Source organism: Leptonychotes weddellii, chromosome 11 (assembly GCF_054177405.1).
Source record: "Leptonychotes weddellii isolate Sample4059 chromosome 11, ASM5417740v2, whole genome shotgun sequence".
Taxonomy (NCBI): Eukaryota; Metazoa; Chordata; class Mammalia; order Carnivora; family Phocidae; genus Leptonychotes; species Leptonychotes weddellii.
The window spans coordinates 33,091,806-33,110,242 of record NC_138379.1 but is presented as its reverse complement, the minus strand read 5'-3'; the positions used below and the strand labels follow the sequence as shown (position 1 = coordinate 33,110,242).

The 18,437-nt window shown below is 44.3% G+C and overlaps 1 protein-coding gene across 1 annotated transcript in view; it reads left to right on the top strand.

Moving 5' to 3' along the window:
* The window catches only part of SLC6A5 (solute carrier family 6 member 5), a 50,009-nt gene extending 43,254 nt beyond the window's left edge, over positions 1-6,755 (top strand). Inside the window, exons 13-15 of the mRNA XM_081797427.1 lie at positions 40-140; positions 4,196-4,363; positions 6,600-6,755. Coding sequence (XP_081653553.1) covers positions 40-140; positions 4,196-4,363; positions 6,600-6,755 — 425 coding nt within the window. The remainder of the gene's footprint in view (positions 1-39; positions 141-4,195; positions 4,364-6,599) is intronic.
* Positions 6,756-18,437: the final 11,682 nt, after the last annotated feature.

Genomic DNA, 18,437 nt, shown 5'->3' with positions numbered 1-18,437 from the left:
ACTGCACCTCATGCTCCGTCTCCACTTGTCTGTTTGCAGGCTTGCAAAGATTCTGTGAAGATATAGAGATGATGATTGGATTCCAGCCAAACATCTTCTGGAAAGTCTGCTGGGCGTTTGTAACTCCAACCATTTTAACTGTAAGGATTCCATGCTTTGTCCTGTACATAGGACCTAGCGTGTGGACGTGGTGCTTTATGTTTGAACAAAGTGTATTATTCTTGTATTTCAGAAGAGGAAGCTGGGGTTCGGAGAGGTATAGCGACTCACCTAAAGGGGCTTAGCTGTGACTCAGCCACAGTCTGGAGCACTCTGATGGAACATTGCCTGATATATCAGTCTGCCTCATGTCCTGAGAGCAGATAACAATCACATTTCCCACGTGCCAGCCACAGTCCCAGCTCTGTTCAGAGAGCGTTACGTGTATCACCTCCTCTTTCCCTCCTGACAGCCTGTGGGGTTGGTGTTCCAATCATCTCCATTTTACAGATGAGGAAACTGACACCCAGAGGTTATGTGACTTGCCTAGCCCTGCACACCTAGTCACTAGCAATCACAGCCTGAGTTCGAACCCAGGCAGCTTGCTCTTAACCACTACTCCATTCAGCTGCTCTACAACTAATATAGCATACATGAGACTTTTATTGTTCACTTTTATTGTTTTCGAGAACTATCTTATCATCCTCAAGTGTGATGATGACATTTTGAGATCATCTGACATTCGTCTTCTTAAAGATCAGAGCCCTTCATGTATCAGTAAATCTGCATAGGGACTTACATGCACATCCATCACCTCCTTTATTGTGCTGTAGGCTGCAGGCTTTGCCTTGATCCACCCTCCAAGCACAGTAATTGACGGAGACCCTGCCTTTCCTCCTCCTCCCTGGCTTGTGATGGGTGTCATCTTGGCAAGGCTGCAGGAAGCTGGCTGTAGTTCTCATTGGGGCCAGCAGGTGGCACTAGAAACCAGATTAAAACCATTGTTTTACCCCACAACACCAGGTTCTCTAAAGGAAAATGAGACAGGATGGAAGTAAAATTGTAAGGAAAATATATATTTCCTTTTTTTTTTTTTTTAACTGTCAGAGGGTGAGTTTTAATCAAAACACCTCAACTGCTTTCTGAAAAGACATAAGCTTAGACAGAAAAACCATTCAGGTTTATCTCCCTCTGCACTGACATGGACATCATACTGAGGCCCACATCAGCACTCACATTTTAGAGGCCGTAATTTGTCTGAAAAGTCCCACGAGATTTGGGGCATGAGGGATGAAAAGAATTAAAATAGATTTTTCAGCTTCTTGAATTCAGGACTGAAATGTATATGAAGAGCTCGGATTTACCTAATTGGTGGAGGGAAAACAAAACAAAACAAAAAATGGGAGACTTTCCTGCCTGGGGCATTCTGTCTCTGCTGAGCTTTACCCCAGTTACTATCACATCTGATTTACTCTTGGGTGAGATCAAGGCCTGCCCTTCCTTCCTGTCTTGAAAGAGACTAAGGTTCAGAGAATTTTATTATATTTTGCAGAAACATTTGACATAATTATAACAACCAGCACTACTATTTAGAGGCAGTTCTATTTAGAGGCAGGCACTTTATGAGCATTGTCCCTAAAGTCTCTGGCCACTCTGGTTGGTGACTCTTCCCCCCATTTTACAGCTGTGTACCCTGAGGCCCGCAGAGGCTAAGGAGCTTGACCAAGGCCACAAAGCTTGTGGGAGGCAGAGCTAAGGCTTGAATCCAGAGCTGTCTAGGCCTCGGTAAATTTCTCAAAACTCAGTGCTTTCCTCTCCAAGTGGAGTTTGGCCAGTTTTTGGATTAAAAGAATTCTAATTGCTGTGAGCCGAAGGTCAGGGAAAAGAAATTCTAGGGAACTTCTGTGTTTTTTGAGAAAGTTTCTCAACTCTGCTGTACTTTACTTGATAACCATTATGAAGCTCATAGCAGAAACCTGTGGAGATCCCAGAAAATATCCTGAACCAGATTCCCCTTCTGTGTTTGGGAGCTAGGAACAAGTAGAAGTGGTCAATTCCACTGTCACTGTCAACTGATGTACCTCTCTCCAGGACCTTCCTTGGCTGCCATCAGCAAGAAGTCAGGGTGAGCCTGACCCAGCGGTTGAATTAGCATCACTCATGGCCAGGCCCATCTGAGGGCAGGGTTTTATCAAAGCTCATTTGGCAGAGGGAAATGTATGGCAAGAACACATTTGCTCAGATAAGCTTGATGTGATATTTGTGCAACTGGAAATGGGTACCAAAGGACCAAGCCTAACACTTGTCTTTGGCCATTTGCCCTTCTATAAAACGGGTATTTGTAGTGTGTCAGAATGAGCTAAGATTACGGGTTTAAATTACTTCAAAACCTCTGAAATAAAATTGATCATTTTTATATGTGCCTTCTTGGATTTACAGAGCTATAAATGTTCTCCGTGCAATTATTGTATACATGGTCAGATCACGTTACTGAATTATGCGCACACATAAGCAGATGTATTGCTATTTATATAGTAAATGAAATGGAGCAACTTACCGTAATTACATTAGGCCCTACTTCCAATAGACTGGTTAATAAAGCTTATAACTCTAGGGTCAAATGTTTAAAAAGGGGCCTAGAGGAAGGCATCTCTTTCCATAGGAGCAGCGTTTTCAACAGTTGTCTTCAGGCTCACGTTGCTTCGAATCAATACATTGAATTATTGTTGCATTGAGATAATCACTTGCCCCAGCAGCCTGGGCTTTGCAGCAGTAATGTAGATAGGCCTTACATGTGTAGAGTGCTTCCCGCTTTCCTAAAACACTTCCATAAATCATCTTTCCTGACATAATTCCCTCCAATCATTTTTGGGCAGTTATTTTACTGCCTAAGATAGAACGAGAGGTATGTGTGGGGGGGAATGCAGGACACAGGTCATCATTATTAGGTACATTATTCTGGGCTGATGCTGCCATAGGCAGGATGAACCAGGCAAGGACACCGTTTTCTCAGGGCGATGCTGCTCCCCAAAGGTTTGGCAAGAGCAGTTAGAAGCCCTGTTCTGTCTCTTCTGGTGCCTCTCCTTCCAGCACGCGTGTTCCCTTGCTCCTTTCCAGCTACATGCACCGTGTCTTCTGAGGGTTCTCTGAGCCCTTGCGGTGAGAGTGTGCAGTGATAGGAGATGATGGGCGGAAAATAAATCATGACCTTTCTTAGAATTGAGGGGGGGACTTTTTTCCGAGAAAACCCCTGTGGTGTGTGCACGATGTGAAATATATCCATTTAAAGCAGAGAGGTCTGAGACACGAAGTTCCCCCGGCTAGTTAGCAGCAGGGCCGACATTGGCCTGCTGGTCGCCACACTCTTGGCTCACCGTTTGGTGACAAGGCCTGTTCACCTTGAGTCGGTTGTGAGTGGGCTGTGCGCCCCTCCTGTGTCCCGTGGTTTATTACAGGACTCAGCTTCTGGCTCAGTCGCCACTTGGCAGAGCGCTCAGATGTCACCCTGCCGGCTTCAGAGACGGTACCTGGGTGCAGGCCATGCCCCGTTCAAGGAGAAGGCAAAGTCGATTCAACTCATTAAGAAAGTTAAAATATGGGCGCCTGGGTGGCTCAGTTGGTTAAGCGACTGCCTTCGGCTCAGGTCCTGATCCTGGAGTCCCTGGATCGAGTCCCGCATCGGGCTCCCTGCTCGGCGGGGAGTCTGCTTCTCCCTCTAACCCTTCCCCCTCTTGCGCTCTCTCTCTCACTCTCTCTCTCTCTCTAATAAAGAAATTAAAAAAAAAATCTTTAAGAAAGTTAAAATACATAAACGTAAAGGATTTCTTTCTTATCTCAAAAGCTTGATTATCCGCTATGGGAAGTGCAGACGGCCCCTTCAAAACCCCCAGCACCACCCATCAGTCACCTCAATGTGTATCCTTTAAACTGTTTCCTCAGCCTGGGCGCGCGTGTTTGCACACCCACACGCCTCGCTCAGTTCCAGGGGATGGCAAATGCAGCGTCAGCCGTGGGTCATCTTCATCTCTCTGAAATTCAGTTTCTTCATTTGGAAAATGGATCCTGAATAATACCTCTCTTTCAGGGTTGGTATGGGTGTAAAATGAGGTCAGAGATAGGGAAGCACCAAACTCATGGCAGGGGCTCAATACAGAACTGTTAGGAATGAATACTTCACATCACCAGCCTCACACGTGCGTTTCTCTTTTCTTCGTAGTTTATCCTTTGCTTCAGCTTTTACCAGTGGGAGCCCATGACCTATGGCTCTTACCACTACCCTAACTGGTCCATGGTGCTTGGATGGCTAATGCTCGCCTGTTCCGTTATCTGGATCCCAATTATGTTTGTGATAAAAATGCATCTGGCTCCTGGCAGATTTATTGAGGTAATTCCATCAGCTCCTTTCTCCTGCCATCCCCTCCCCAGGGAGAAGCTCTGAGAGCTCTGTGCATGAAAAAACAACAGATTCGGTGAACTTCTCAAGGGAGACTTGGTGATTAAGGGATCACAGTTGCCACAGTTTCTATTAAACCCATTTTTATTATGTATTATTCCTCTAATGGAGAGGCTCAGCCAATCCGCAGGCCAAGCTGTTATTATGCTATTTCTCAGTGCGGCGGCGACAGCTCCGGGGAACAAGCCATTGGAGTCTCCCCCCGCCCCCTTACCCACAGTTTAAACCCAGTGTTTCCTTTTTAACTACATGTCAGATTCTCCCTTTCCTGATCTTCCTCTCTGTCCAAGTCTTCCTGCAAACATCTATTACCATTAAATTTTAAATCACTACCCCTCCCTGTTGTACTGGTATTAGGGATGGCTGAGGGGCGCAAGCTGATGAACACGTCGCCGTCCCCACACAATGTAACCAAAGGTCCGGGGCGTGGCTGGTATGAGGTGCGACTTGTCTTTGTTAATCCCTTGCTGGACCCTTCCCTCGTTTCTAAAGCAAAAGAATCTCCACCCTGTCTCCAGGGTAGATGGGAAGGGACTGCCCCTTGTTGAGCCACGGTGAAGTGTGGTCAGGCTCTTGTGATTTATGAGAAGTCACTTGCTCAGATGTGCTAGGAATAGATCAGCACTGTGTCTGTCTTGAAAATCCAGAGGGCAGGCCTTTTGAACCAGACCAGTGTTGCTCAGGGTTGGCCCAGGGAACAGCAGCATCAGCACCCCCTGGGATCTTGTGGGGAAATGCAAATGATCAGGCTCCGGCTTGGCTCCACTGAACCAGAGTTGGGGAAATGGGACCCAGGTGTCTGTAGTTGAACCAGCCCTCCGGGTGATTCTGAGGCTCACGCAGGTCTCAGAGGCGTTAGAATAGACCAAGGCCAAGAAACACCTGCCAGTAGAGGGTAGGGAAGAACAGCTGTACGGGCTTTGCTCTTGGTCAGTCAGCCAGAGGAAAGGAAGAGAGCATCCCACGGAGGCTCTGGAGGGAGAAGCAAAATGAGAATAAGGTGAGTGAGTAAATGCGTAACACAAACGTCCACGCGGTGGGGAGGCGGCTTTTTATCCCCAATGGACCAAAGATGGAGAGAGAGTTGACAAAGGGAATGTAGGCATCTCCTTGCTGAAGTGGGATTCCAGTTTTCATCCTCAGGAAATTGTCTGCTATCCCCTCCAGGTAAATTCCTGTGGGCCCTTTTACCCCCAGAGATGTCTCCCTTTTGCCCCAGATGAACCTCCCACTAACTGGCCCAGAAATCTCGTTCCCTCTGAACAAAAGCTGGTGTAGCTTCTGCTCCTTTCGTCTCAGGCCGAAATTCCCTAAACTGATGAGTTGACTCTATAAATTTATTATGGTTGATTTGGGACACAAAGGTTGCAAACCGACGATTAAGGGGAGATTAAGCTAACAGCTATAAGAAGCAGCTTCACTTTAATAGGTAATAAACATGTAATTGTTCCCCCCTTATGTAGTCAGAAACATGTTTTCTTTCTTATTTCTAGAAAATGTTCCCATCAAATTATGTTTTCTGTAAAAAGTTCAGTTGAAGGATTAGAGATGTTCCCATTATTTCTAGCTCGCCTGCAAGAACCCACACTGCTGAACCAAGTCAGAAGCATCTATTTTTGTCAACAGATAATTAAAATCTTTACTCACTCTTAGCAATGTGTCTTTGGGGTTGCAGTTTCCTTCCCCGGCCATTTATATACTTTGGGGAAATATGCTAAACAAAATCCAACTATTTTGGTGTAACAATCCACTGTTGAGACTACAGAACAAAAGTAATTGAGCGCATGTCCTTTTCAGACTATGTTTGGCAGTGGAGAGAGAAGCTTGCGGATTCTCTTCATTTGGAGGGAAAAAACGTATAATTAAAATCTGGGCCCTTTGTCCTCAATTAATCTTGTGCAAAGCAAACCCCAAGCAATTATAATATTGCTTGCAGGGTGATGTAAATAATTTCAAGTGAACCAAACTCAGTTTCCTCTTTAACATCCTTGGCCTAATGAATTGATAAGGCTGATCTTCCCAACTGCTTCTCCTGGTGGGGGACCTCTTGGCTTAAGGAGGGATTCTGGAAAAAGCGGTGGCCAGCAGTGCGGGGATACGTGGGTGGTACGTAGGGGAGGAAGGGGCATTACTTCTGTGACCCTGTGTATCTTTGGCTTCTTTGCAGAGGCTCAAGTTGGTGTGCTCGCCACAGCCGGACTGGGGCCCATTCTTAGCTCAGCACCGTGGAGAGCGTTACAAGAACATGATTGACCCCTTGGGAACCTCTTCTCTGGGACTCAAACTGCCAGTGAAGGATTTGGAACTGGGCACCCAGTGCTAGTCCAATGGCATGGGATGGCTCAGACTTGATGCAGTTGTTCCTCTCTGCCTCCCCTCATGTTTACCCCAGATTTCTTCCCATTTTCTTCTCTCTCCCCACATCTTGGTTCATGTCCATGCATGAGAGTGGTTATGCAGAAAAGTAAGACATGGCATCGCATGCTGTAGTGAAGAGCTAGACGGGCCACTTGAGGCACTCTTTGCCCGTGTCCATGGTGTCAGTTTCCAGAAGGGTTGGTCTCCTGAGCACATGCGTTACCTGGCAGGAGTGGATCAGCCAGGTGAGCGCTTTCCATTGAAGTCACAAGTAGGTATATGAGACTTGGTCAGTACGGAGGTATCCACTGTGTGTTGTTGATGGTGATGCCATCGAGACATATATAGGATGGCAGACTTGCAAGACTCTGGGCACCCAGTGCTAGTCCAATGGCATGGGATGGCTCAGACTTGATCCAGTTGTTCGTATTTGGACTCAGTAGTGTTCCTGAGCAATGTAGTGATTTCATTCAGATGCAGAAAGTTGAGGAGAGTATATCTGGAGCATCAGCAGTGGTTGCAAAGTGTTTTAGAATGAGACAAGTCAGTGGATTTGGACACCGCTGAGGTGGTTAAGTTCACATTTCCATTTATAATTGGGGATCTGTTTTCCTTCATTTGGGCCAATCATTTCAAGTGTGCCAAGAACTGATACTTCAGTCTCTGCACACTGTGAATCTCGGTGAAGAGTTCTCCTCCTTCACTTGTCTTATTTTTTTAATGTAACCATATGAGTGAGTTCTCTTGGTCATTTCCTCCACCTGTGCACAAGAAGCCATCATGTAATTTGTGCCTACATATGGTCAGAGTAGAGGTCCATTCTATATGACATTTAGCGCCATGGTTCAGTGTCATGATTCCATGCTTCTTCTCTCCCAAATGTCCTTGTGAGCTGTAGATACCTTGTCTCTTAACCTCTGGGAAAACAAGACTTACCCTGGTTCTGTCCATATATTTTACATATATAAGACACAACCTCTTACAAGACAGATACCTTCTCGATTTTTACTCTTTTTCATTCACAGTAAATGCCAGCTGTGGTCATAGAGAAATCAAAGAAATGCAGAGTTTAATAGAAAGCAACCATGATACTCACTGTGCTGGTAGTACATTTTAGGTCACTGTATTTACAGGAATTTCTGATAAATACAGCTTAGGTAAGTAGCAAGTGAGCCGATTAAGACTATAGCTTTTAAGACTACATTTAGCCTATTCAGTTTTAAGAGTTCCCAATTCACAATACTCATAACTGTGCTCTAATGAGAGTGAATCGTATGTCTGCAGAGATTGGCGAAGCCGTGACCTTTATTACCTTCTTGTATCCTGAACATGCATATATGAAATTTTTAAGATGTGCTATGTGTTCATGTAGTGTGTACGCGTAGTGGTGTTTTCTATCCTTATAAATATCTTATGAATCACTGTAGAGATGGTGAGTTTAGAATAGTGTAGTCTGGATTTTTTTCCTTACCGTAATAATATCTAAACCTAAAATTGTTTCCTTTAGGGGAGACCATTTCAATCACTTTCTCATTTGTTTGTCTTCATATTACAGGGTCTCAGGCAAAGTTTTCAGTTCAAATCTTATATATTGATGTGACATTTTCATCCTGTTCCACAGCAGTGAAACCTAACAGAAGACCTTAGTGTAACGTGTTTTTCTTTTCTTTTTTGTTTTTAAATGACTCCATTTATTGAAAAAAGGTCTCAACTCATTTTACTGAGCTCTTTTTTTTTCTCTAGGGCAAATATCATTGTCATTTGCCAACCATGACGTGAATTTCTAGGTTTCAAGAATTGCCCATGGAAACTTTAGAAAAGGAAACAAAGATGGGTTTTGAACTGTAGTTTTCATCTCTTTTGTCTGCAGTGCATGTTTGTTCTTGTTCTTTTCTGCCTCTCTCCTAAAGCTAGAGCTTACTAGAATCTATCACAGAAACTAAACTGAGCTTCCCCTAGACGTAGCGTTAGGAAACTGAGCTGTGGCCTCATGTGTCCCAGTGTCTCCCATAGTGACCGTCTGCCATGAACACTGGTTTCCCCAAGAAAGCCATGTTGTTGAGAAGCCCCCGTCACTGTAGCAGATTCCACAGAATGGTACCAAAAAATTAGCCTCTCCAATTGATAATTGGTGGAGTGGGAGAGGTAGGGAGAATCACTTAGGTTTGGAAATTATCTACAGCCTTTCCAATTTGAAGGCTGAAGAAAAGAGCTGAAATCAGTTAGCATTCTCTCACGGGACTGGTATGTGTGTGTCAGGACGAATGATTTTTGGCTTCCCTCTCTCGCCTCTTGGCGAAAACTGGAGTCGGATGCTGGGTGCCAACCCAATTTCTGCTAATTATTGTTGTTGTGATTAAAAGAAGGTGGTGGTGGTGGGGGGGGACCCGCCGGCTGCTGCCAGGTTTGTTTTCTACGAACTGAAAGTTGATTTGTGAGGGCAGGGACCTCCTTGCTGGCTACACTCTGCAGTGGGTTTTGCCGGGGGAGGGGGGGGTGCAGCTACATTGGTGTTCACTGGGATTTGTCCAAGTTAAGACCCAGTAGCTGTTCCCTGACCACCCAGAGTGTTTTTCCTTTTCCCTACAATTTCCAAGTTTCATGTCAAATTCGCCTAAAGGTGAAAGGTTCCAAACTTCTCTGGAAACGGTGACTTTGTAAACTCAGTTGTACCCATTTCTTGAGCCATGTTCAACTTTGAGGTTTTCCCCGGCAGAGAGGTATTTAGTGTCTGAGCTGGTTCGTCATTGTGCATCCACCTCCGCTGCATCTCCCCTAGACGTGGCTGGACGTTTCCACGCTGTTTTCTTCCACAGTCAGTTGGAAGAAAAAAAAATATGAACGAATAAATAGAAAATGAACAGCGTTGTCACAAACTGCTGCTGGAACGTTCTCCTTCAAACTGAGTTAAAAACCAAGCTGCTGAGGAAAAACTTTTATTGGTTTACTGTGAAGAATGGTGGGGTATTTTCCACGTGTGAGATTATTTCCCAACACCAACAAATGCCAGAAACCCATTCAGAGAAAAAAAAAAAGCCATATGTTAAAAGCAGTAACCTTGTAATATCCTTAAAGGAGAAAAAAAATGGATATTTCTTACCTATTCGTGTTGTGGCTTCTTAGGCAAATGTTTGTCTTGCATATTATATTAGTAACTTTTAATCTCTTTAGGGCTGTGTGTTTGTCATGTACTGGTGTGTCCAATCTGGTCTTATTTTGTTTGTTTCTTTTTCCTTTATGTTTATTCGTTGCATGAAAGCTGTGGTCAATGCAAAATCTCGATGACCTCAACGTCTTTGAAATTTCCAATGTGTGTTTAATGTGTAAGAAATGTAATCAACTGGTATTTCAGTGAGCCGCACTTTAAAAAGAATTTAACACAATGATCTTTAAATGGAGACTTGGGTTGCTTTATGCTAATGTTGCATTAGAGTTGAGTTTCCCTTAATGAAGTTCTTATTCTGCTATCTACGCGTGCCTCAGTGCTCCCTGACAAACTTCACCTGTCAGCATGGTCTTCCCATGCCTAAAATTACAAATTTTTCTTTCCTCTTTGTTCCCTTGGCCATCTGTCACTGTCCTCTTCCCAGAGACTTGCACAATGACTATTGCTTAACGTACGCATGACGGCAAGGGCCTACTGCTGCTGCCGTCCCTGGAGCTGGGCTTGTGACACTCTTCTTTGAGGCAGATGACTCAAGTGAGAGCACACTGTATAGCAGGCTGTCTTGCAGGGACCAAAGGCCAAGGCCAGCAAATGAGCATTTCCTCTGTTTCACCCCGGGTGGGTATCATGCAGAAAAATTCTGGGCTGGGAGCAAAGGTTTGGGTGGGTTTAATCTTGATAGTCATTCCTCCACGAAGCATCCCGAGGATTTGTAAAAGCGAAGCTCCCTGTCTTTCCCAGATTGTTCTTCAACTGTACAGAAAGGCCAAGTAATTTTGAACTGTGGTCTCGGCTGGGGTCACCTCTGAGCAGCCTGCAGCCAAAGAGAAAAAGTCTTCTCAGATTGGGCGTGCATCACCTGTGAAAGCAGTGGTTTGTTTGCTTGCTGTGGATTAAATACATCTTCAGCTAACCACTTGCCTTACAGGTGTATTTTACTGTTAGAGTGATACTTAGTAATTGACTAGGACCTGTTTTGTCTTTCATTTTTTTTTTTTTGGTCTTTCTTTTGCACTTTATTATGGACCTATCATGGGATAGGTTATTCGGAAATTGCATACTTGGTTAATGTCCTAAATACCAGCTTCTTATGTGGTACTGTTGCCTATGAATAAAGATATGTTCCCTAATCAGGTCCTTATATTTTTTCATTAACTGTACATGAAGAAAATATATTATGTTACAAATGATGCATCATATATATATATATATATCTTACAGAGTACATATTATATACTCTGCATTATTCATTTAAAAGTCATTATTCTTGAGGCCCTACCTCAAATTTTGTATTTATGTCTACAAATGCAATTTATTGTATTATATATTTGCCTATTATATACTGATATAAATTAGAATTTATCTTAATAATGTATGAGTTGACAAAACCCTAAATAAATGTCGGTGTTTAAAACATGATGATTATAGTATCGTGTCTGTTACAAACCATTATCCACATTCTCTCTTTCTTAACACATGACCTTCAGGTATCCCCGGGATTGATCTGTTTTATTGGGAGGAATCTGGAACAGAAATGGAAAACTGCCCTCCTGGGAAAATGAGATATTGTGCTGTTGCAGAAACAAATGCCAATTAAATTGTTATACTCTTAACCATCAGAATGCACTACTGTTTGCTGAATTATTAATTACCCCTCATAGGGGAGGAGGAGAGGGAGCGGGAGAATCTGAGTGAATCTGAACAGAGGGACTGGGCGAGTAGAATCCTTGGGTGTGTTTGAATGACCATTTTTGTCAATCTTCAATTCAACTTTATTTCAATTCAGCAAACATTTATGTAGCTTCCGCATTTAGACCCCAGGCAAAACAGAATAGAAAATAGAACAGTCCCAGATCTCAAGGAACTCAGAGCCTAGTAGAAAGACTACTTCTGTTACACAAACAAATCAATAAAGGCCATTCCCCCCCTTTAAAGTGGGTGGAGCCGCCACATTCCCCGCCCAGAGCTAGGCCCTGAGTTCCTATGCCACGTGTAGGGACTGACGGCTGGGCATCCCTGTCTGATCCTGCCAACCCAGAAGCTTGACTCTGTCCTCAAACGAGTATAATGCAATCATGCTGCACTTCCATCTTCAGCTCTGTGTTGGCAGGCTACGGGGATGAGCTGGGCCACCTTTAGGGGGAAAAAAATGCCCTCACAAGCTGATTCTGAAAACCTGCCAAGAGCATACATGCCCATCCTGTGTCATGGGATTGACACACACACAGGCTTGTCCATGACTGTGTACTTCAGCATGCAGACCGAATGGCAAATCCCAAACTCAGTGTTAAGACCTTACTATGAAAGATGAAGAAGAGTAATTGGTGAGATCAGAGTTTGGTCCTGGCTGATCATCCTTGATTTCCTTCCTGAAATCCCATTGCTCAATTGTGTTTTCTTTTGACTTTTTATTTTGAAAATTCTCAAGCATATATAAAAGTGGGGAGTATGGAATAATGAACTCCCATGTCCATGTCACTCCGTTTCAATGATTATCAACTCATGTTCAGGTTTATTTCACTTGTCCCTATCTCCACTCTGAACTGGAATCTTGCCGTATCTCTTTGGACCATTTCAAAAGATCCCAGAAACCATAGAATTTTACTTGGAAATGCTCTGTTGTGTTTTTATACGCCCTTGTAAATAGTCTTTCCCTACACTTGTTGTGATGAGCAGTGGGTGTTATATGTAAGTGATGAATCACTGAATTCTATACCTGAAACCAATTTTATCATACATGCTGACTAACTAGAATTTAAATAAAAGCTTGAAAGAAATAAACAGTGGTGCTTGGGTGGCTCAGTTGGTTGAGCATTCAACTCTTGATTTCTGCTCGGGTCATGATCTCAGGGTTGTGGGATCGAGCTCTGTGTCAGGCTCTGTACTCGATGGGGAGTCTGCTTGAGAGTCTCCCCTCTTCCTCTCCCTCTGCCCCCCTCCCCCGTGCGCACTCAAGTGCTCTCTCTCTCTCTAGAATACTAAATAAATCTTTAAAACATTTTAAAAAATGGTCTTTCCCTAAATGGGAACAATAACAAAATGTGGGAAGCACAGAGCTCATGCATCCATGGCAGAACCGGTCTTCTCTGGGCTGTTAAAGAGGGGTACAGGGCTCTGTCTGGGAGGAGCTAGTATGGTGTTTGCTCCTACAACTTTCCATTCTTCCTCTGTCCAATCTGTTCTCTTATTTTCATTTGTTTGGCAGCTACTTGTCCCCTGTACTTCGCAGCTATTTTCCTACCGAGCTTATTCCTTTGATAATCCTCTGCTTTTTTTTTTTAAGATTTTATTTATTTGACAGAGAGAGCACAAGCAGGGGGAGTGGCAGGCAGAGGGAGAAGCAGGCTCCCTACTGAGCAAGGAGACTGATGTGGGGCTGGATCCCAGGACCCTGGGATCATAACCTGAGCTGAAGGCAGCCGCTCAACAGACTGAGCCACCCAGGCGCCCCAATAGTCCTCTGCTTTTGCTCATGCTTCCTTCCTCCTCTCTAGATGTCTCTCCCGGAACCAGAGATTCAGAATCTCACAGTTGCGTGGAAGTCCAAGGCCATTCACTGCAGTATCTCTGATACACAGGTTCTTGTACAACAGTCTGTTTTGCAGGAAGTGGATTTGCAAAGAGATCCATGTGGGAGGAGTAGTCACTGTCTAGAAAACTCACCATGGGGACCCTTTATAACATGAAACTCCTCCAGTGCCTTCTAAAATACCTCAACTTTACAAAGATTGGATTTACTTCTCTGATTTACACATTCAACTATGCAAAACAGAGACTATGTGCAGTTGGGGACACTCCTTTCTTTTCTTTTTTCTTTTTTTTTTTTATTCATGAGAGACAGAGTGAGAGAGAGAGGCAGAGGGAGAAGCAGGCTCCCAAGGAGCAGGAAGCCCAATGTGGGACTCGATCCCAGGACCCTGAGATCATGACCTGAGCCGAAGGCAGACGCTTAACCATCTGAGCCACCCAGGCGCCCTTGGGGACACTCCTTTCTTGAGTTTTAGTGTAATCTGTAATTTTATGAGAATCGTGCTATTCTAAGTCATTTAACTTAGTCCCCTTCCCTTTTCTAGCAAACTTCTCCAGACACTTGTAGGATTAGGAGAAAATAATGACTAGAATATAGTGTGGATCCACATTGAAACAGACTCACATTTTCACGATTCATTGATCCAGTCACTCATTTATTTACTTTTACACTCTACGCAGTCTTCATTATTTATATTTCCAGTACCTAAGAGTTTGTGACACACAGTGGATGCTCAATAAATGCATTTTTTAACTGAATGAGCAAATATTGAGTATTGGCTCTATACAAGGAACAGAGCTCAGTGTACAATGTGCAAAAAAACCATGAGTAAGGCTAGATCCTTTCCTCCAGGTTACTCAGACTGAGTGGGGCTTTATGATGGGCACATACATTGCCGTAATATGCAGTGGAAAGTACCATGGGCACAAAAGGATTTAAGATAAGAATATATCAAGGAGGTACAGAGGAAGAGATTTCTTCTGGCTGAGAGGATTAGGCAGGATTTCATGAGATAGGGATCTGGGGAGGATGTTGACCATGAGGAGGGGATTAAGATGAGCTTTCCAGGTAGATGAAAGCAAGTAAGTTGATGGCATGAGCGTAAGAGAGACCATTTCAAGAAAGAGTGATGGTTGAAACTGGAAGGTATAGTATATGCTTGTGGGAAGTGAGAACTGAGGCTGAAAATGTAGTTTAGGACTTGACAGTCAAATTCCTTCAATGCCAACATAAAGAGTCCAGATGCTGTCTGACAGGCCACTGGGAGCCATGGAAGGTTATTGAGTAGTGGGGAGAGATTTCCTGGCAGAGGCAGCTATGATGCTGGGAACAAAGCATTGTCTTGGGGTTGAGGGTCAGCTCCTTTCCTTGTTTACACAGTCTCTGTTTTCTCACTTGTAAAATGGGAACATTTATACCCATCTCACATAGGTGCGGTGACTACTCAACTGAAGTTTGTATGTGAAAATGTAACACTGCCGATGAATGTTGGGTATTTACTATTAGAGTCAGATTTGTGCACTTGGAATGTTCACCTGGCCTCTGTGTCATGGATGGATGAGAGTGGGGAGGAACTTGAGGCAAGAGCATTGGTTTGATTATGCAAGAAAGCAGCCCTTTCAAAATGTCTGAGGTGAACTCCAAGACACCAACCAGGTCATAAATCTAGAAATAGAGGGGGGCTTTAGCAGGTCATCTCCTTCCTGACTCATGTGACTGGGGCCACCAGGGGTTACATTGAAAAGTTAGAGCAATCAGCATGGAGATGAGATGAACCGATAGGAACAGACATGGCAGTGGGGCTGGAGAATGGTCCTGGAGACTCTTGCCCTGCTGAGTGCTGCCATGTTAGTTTCTGGATCTTGGCGCCATCTCAGAGTCCAGGGCAGGTGCTGGGGCAAGTGTGGCTCAGGGGTATTGGGACAGGCTGGATGGTTTTTTCCCACTACTTGTTTCCTCATGACTTCTCTTCTCATTCAGTGGAGACTGAGGGATTCTGTGGTTACTTATGAGGGATGCTCATTGGCAAAATATGCCCACCATGTCCATCCCATGTGGGTGTTGGGGGCAGATGCACAGAGAGAGCTTCGGGCCCTAGCTTTTGAGGTAGCATGAATTTGATCTTTCTTGGCTGAGAGCTTTGACACAGATCATAATAAAAAAAATCACTCGGCCCCACCTGCTCAAAAGTGGAGAGTCCTGCTAAGCACTAGCCCGTGATAGTCTTGACGTGCACTCCTTCCCCTCTCTTGCCTTCTTGGAAGTGCTTCACAGTACTACATGCCCTGGGTCTTGAGGTCGGGGTAGGACGAACTCGCACGAAGACAGTGCTGGTGTTTTGCAAAGTGGGTATAATGTGAGAGAGAGAGGTGGAGACTGAATTTCTCTGGATTTCTATTCTTCTATTCTTTAGCGGCATCTTCAACTTCAACTAGGCTTGTTGTCACCCAGCCAAATGTGACATTTCCCAGTCCCCTGGCAACCAGGTGTGGTAGATTGGCTACTGGCTTTACTTCTTTACCCAACCCTGAATCACATCTGGGGTGTGTCCTCATCATGAGCAGATTGTATTTCTTGCCCCTTGCCTTTAATAGCATGTGAGCAGAAGTGACAGTGTGCCCGTTTTGATCTAGACCTTAGGAGACCTGGCCTATTGCCACTTGCTCATTTGTGACTCCTTGTGCCATGAGAAAAACATGTCCTGGCTAAGTCACTGGTCCAAGGCAGATGAAAGGCATGTGGGAGAGAGCCACTCAACGGACACACAGACCTGCTATGAGAAATCAATCAGCTCAGCCACTGTGGCCCGAAGCAGAAGTGCCCGGCTGAGACCAGCCCAGATGAACTGACTCCTAGCCAGCCTGCAGATATGGGAGAATAAATGCTTAGCGTTGTATGCCACTGAAACTTTACGGTTGGCTGTTATGTGGCAAGAACTAACAGATACATAGAGAATGGCCTTATGACTAAGTTCTGCCCGAAGATAAGTAGAAGTGATACACGGGACTCTAAGGTATGCTCTTCTCCTTCTCTTTATTCTATTCCATGTTTGCTATCTGGAATGTGGATATAATGGCTGGAGTATCAGCAGCTATACTGGATCATAGGGATGATAGAGCAGAGATCTGGAAGGAGCCTGGTTCCCTGAGTATTCATAGAACCACCAGATGAAACGTGACTGCCCAGCTCTAGAATTCTTTTACCCGAGAGAGTATCAAGTATCTCTTATTGAAGTTATTATTGTTTGGGAGTTTTTCCATTATACAAAGCCAGATGGAATCCTCAGTGATACAGGTCATAAAATAAACTAGGAGGACTAGAAGGAGACCCAGGGAACCACTGGGAAATGTGGGAAAGTTTAATGTTACTTTGTTGGCAAAGAGAATCTTTGTGCCCTGCGACTCTGGAAAGTCATCTAAAAAGCATCAGAAAGGACAATTTCCATTTTATGTAGCTGGCAGAGCCGGTCTCATGAACTGCTGGGATAGATTGTTGCCTAATGTAAATAGAGCAGGCTCTCCTGGTTCTAAACTCTCACTATGTCATCCCGTGGCCCGAAATTCCTTCAGTGGATATTCATTGCTTTGTGTCATAGGCCTGCTCATGGAAGCTATAATTCAGCGAGGACTTCTCCATCTCTCCTCACTCTGTGTGAGCAGGCATAAAAGGATGCCTTCCTCCTAACTTTCCTGCAGAGTGATGGTGACAGTGTTGAGCACATAGGACTTCTAGAAATAAAGTATCGTTTTAAGGCCTAGAGAAGGAGACTGGGTACAGGCTTTGGGGGGCAGCCCAGTGACACTGCCTGGTAGAAGAAAGTTTGAAAGTTGATGAGGGGGAGTCAGTCATCTCTTCCCCACACTTTTGGTTTCCATGGTGAGAAATTTTCCTTAAACTCTTTTGGCCTTTTATTCCACTCCCTTCCCATTCCTTACAGAGGAGGGGGAGAGCCATCAGACCTCATTTCTCAATGAGTTCTCTTTCACACTCTTGCTTCATCCACACCAATGGGAGCTGAGGGCTGCGCCAAGGTCCAGCCTTGGGGAGGGCGGGTGGCCAGTCCATTTGGGCTTCCACATTAAGCTAGTCTCTTCCAGCATTGTGTCTATATACATAAAAGTCATATTTGGCCTCCTGCTAACTCTTTTACTTATCAACTGGTCAAAACTTACGCAGGGAACAGAGTTGCTCATCTCCCACAAGACCTCAACCAGGAGACTGACTCCACGGGCTTCATCCCAGAAGAAGCAGTAGACAGTTCTGAAGCTTAGCAGTTCATCGCACTAATTCTGGAGTCATACTGCTTGGGTTTGAAGCTTGGCTCAGCTGCTCATTTAGCAAATGGCTCGGTTTCCCTATCTGTAAAATAGGTATACTAATCCCACTTACTAATTGGGTTGTCTTGAGGACTAAATCCACGGAAAGTGCTTCTCTTAGAACAGTAACCCAGCCAGAGTCACATGTAATAAATGGAGCCATTATTATTCCAGTTGGGGTTGGGGCAAGGCCTGCTTCTGGGGGAACACTATCCTTTTGGAGGGTACTGTATCTGCTTTTCCCTGGTCTATAGGAATGGACAACATGTGCTTCTTACACAACAGTTAACAAAACCTGGGTATGGGCACACCTTGGTTCTTGTCATCGGAACCTTGAAACTCATCCAAAATTATTGATGTTAGAGACCAGGAATGTTTCATCTGGAGAATTATGAGATGCCTTTATCTATATGTCTCTCTAAAGATTCATCTATCCGTCTCCCTGCAGGTTGATACCTAGCTTTGGTCCAAAAAGTGTTTGAAGCTGCAAGACAGAAGGACAGCCGTTAACTTAGCAAAATGTAAGTCCCTCTAATTTGGATGTCATTTAAGTTTGAAGGTAATAATTGGAAGTAGACATTTTCCATGTAGAACTCATATATTCATATAGAGACAGAAGTATGCGCATGAATATAC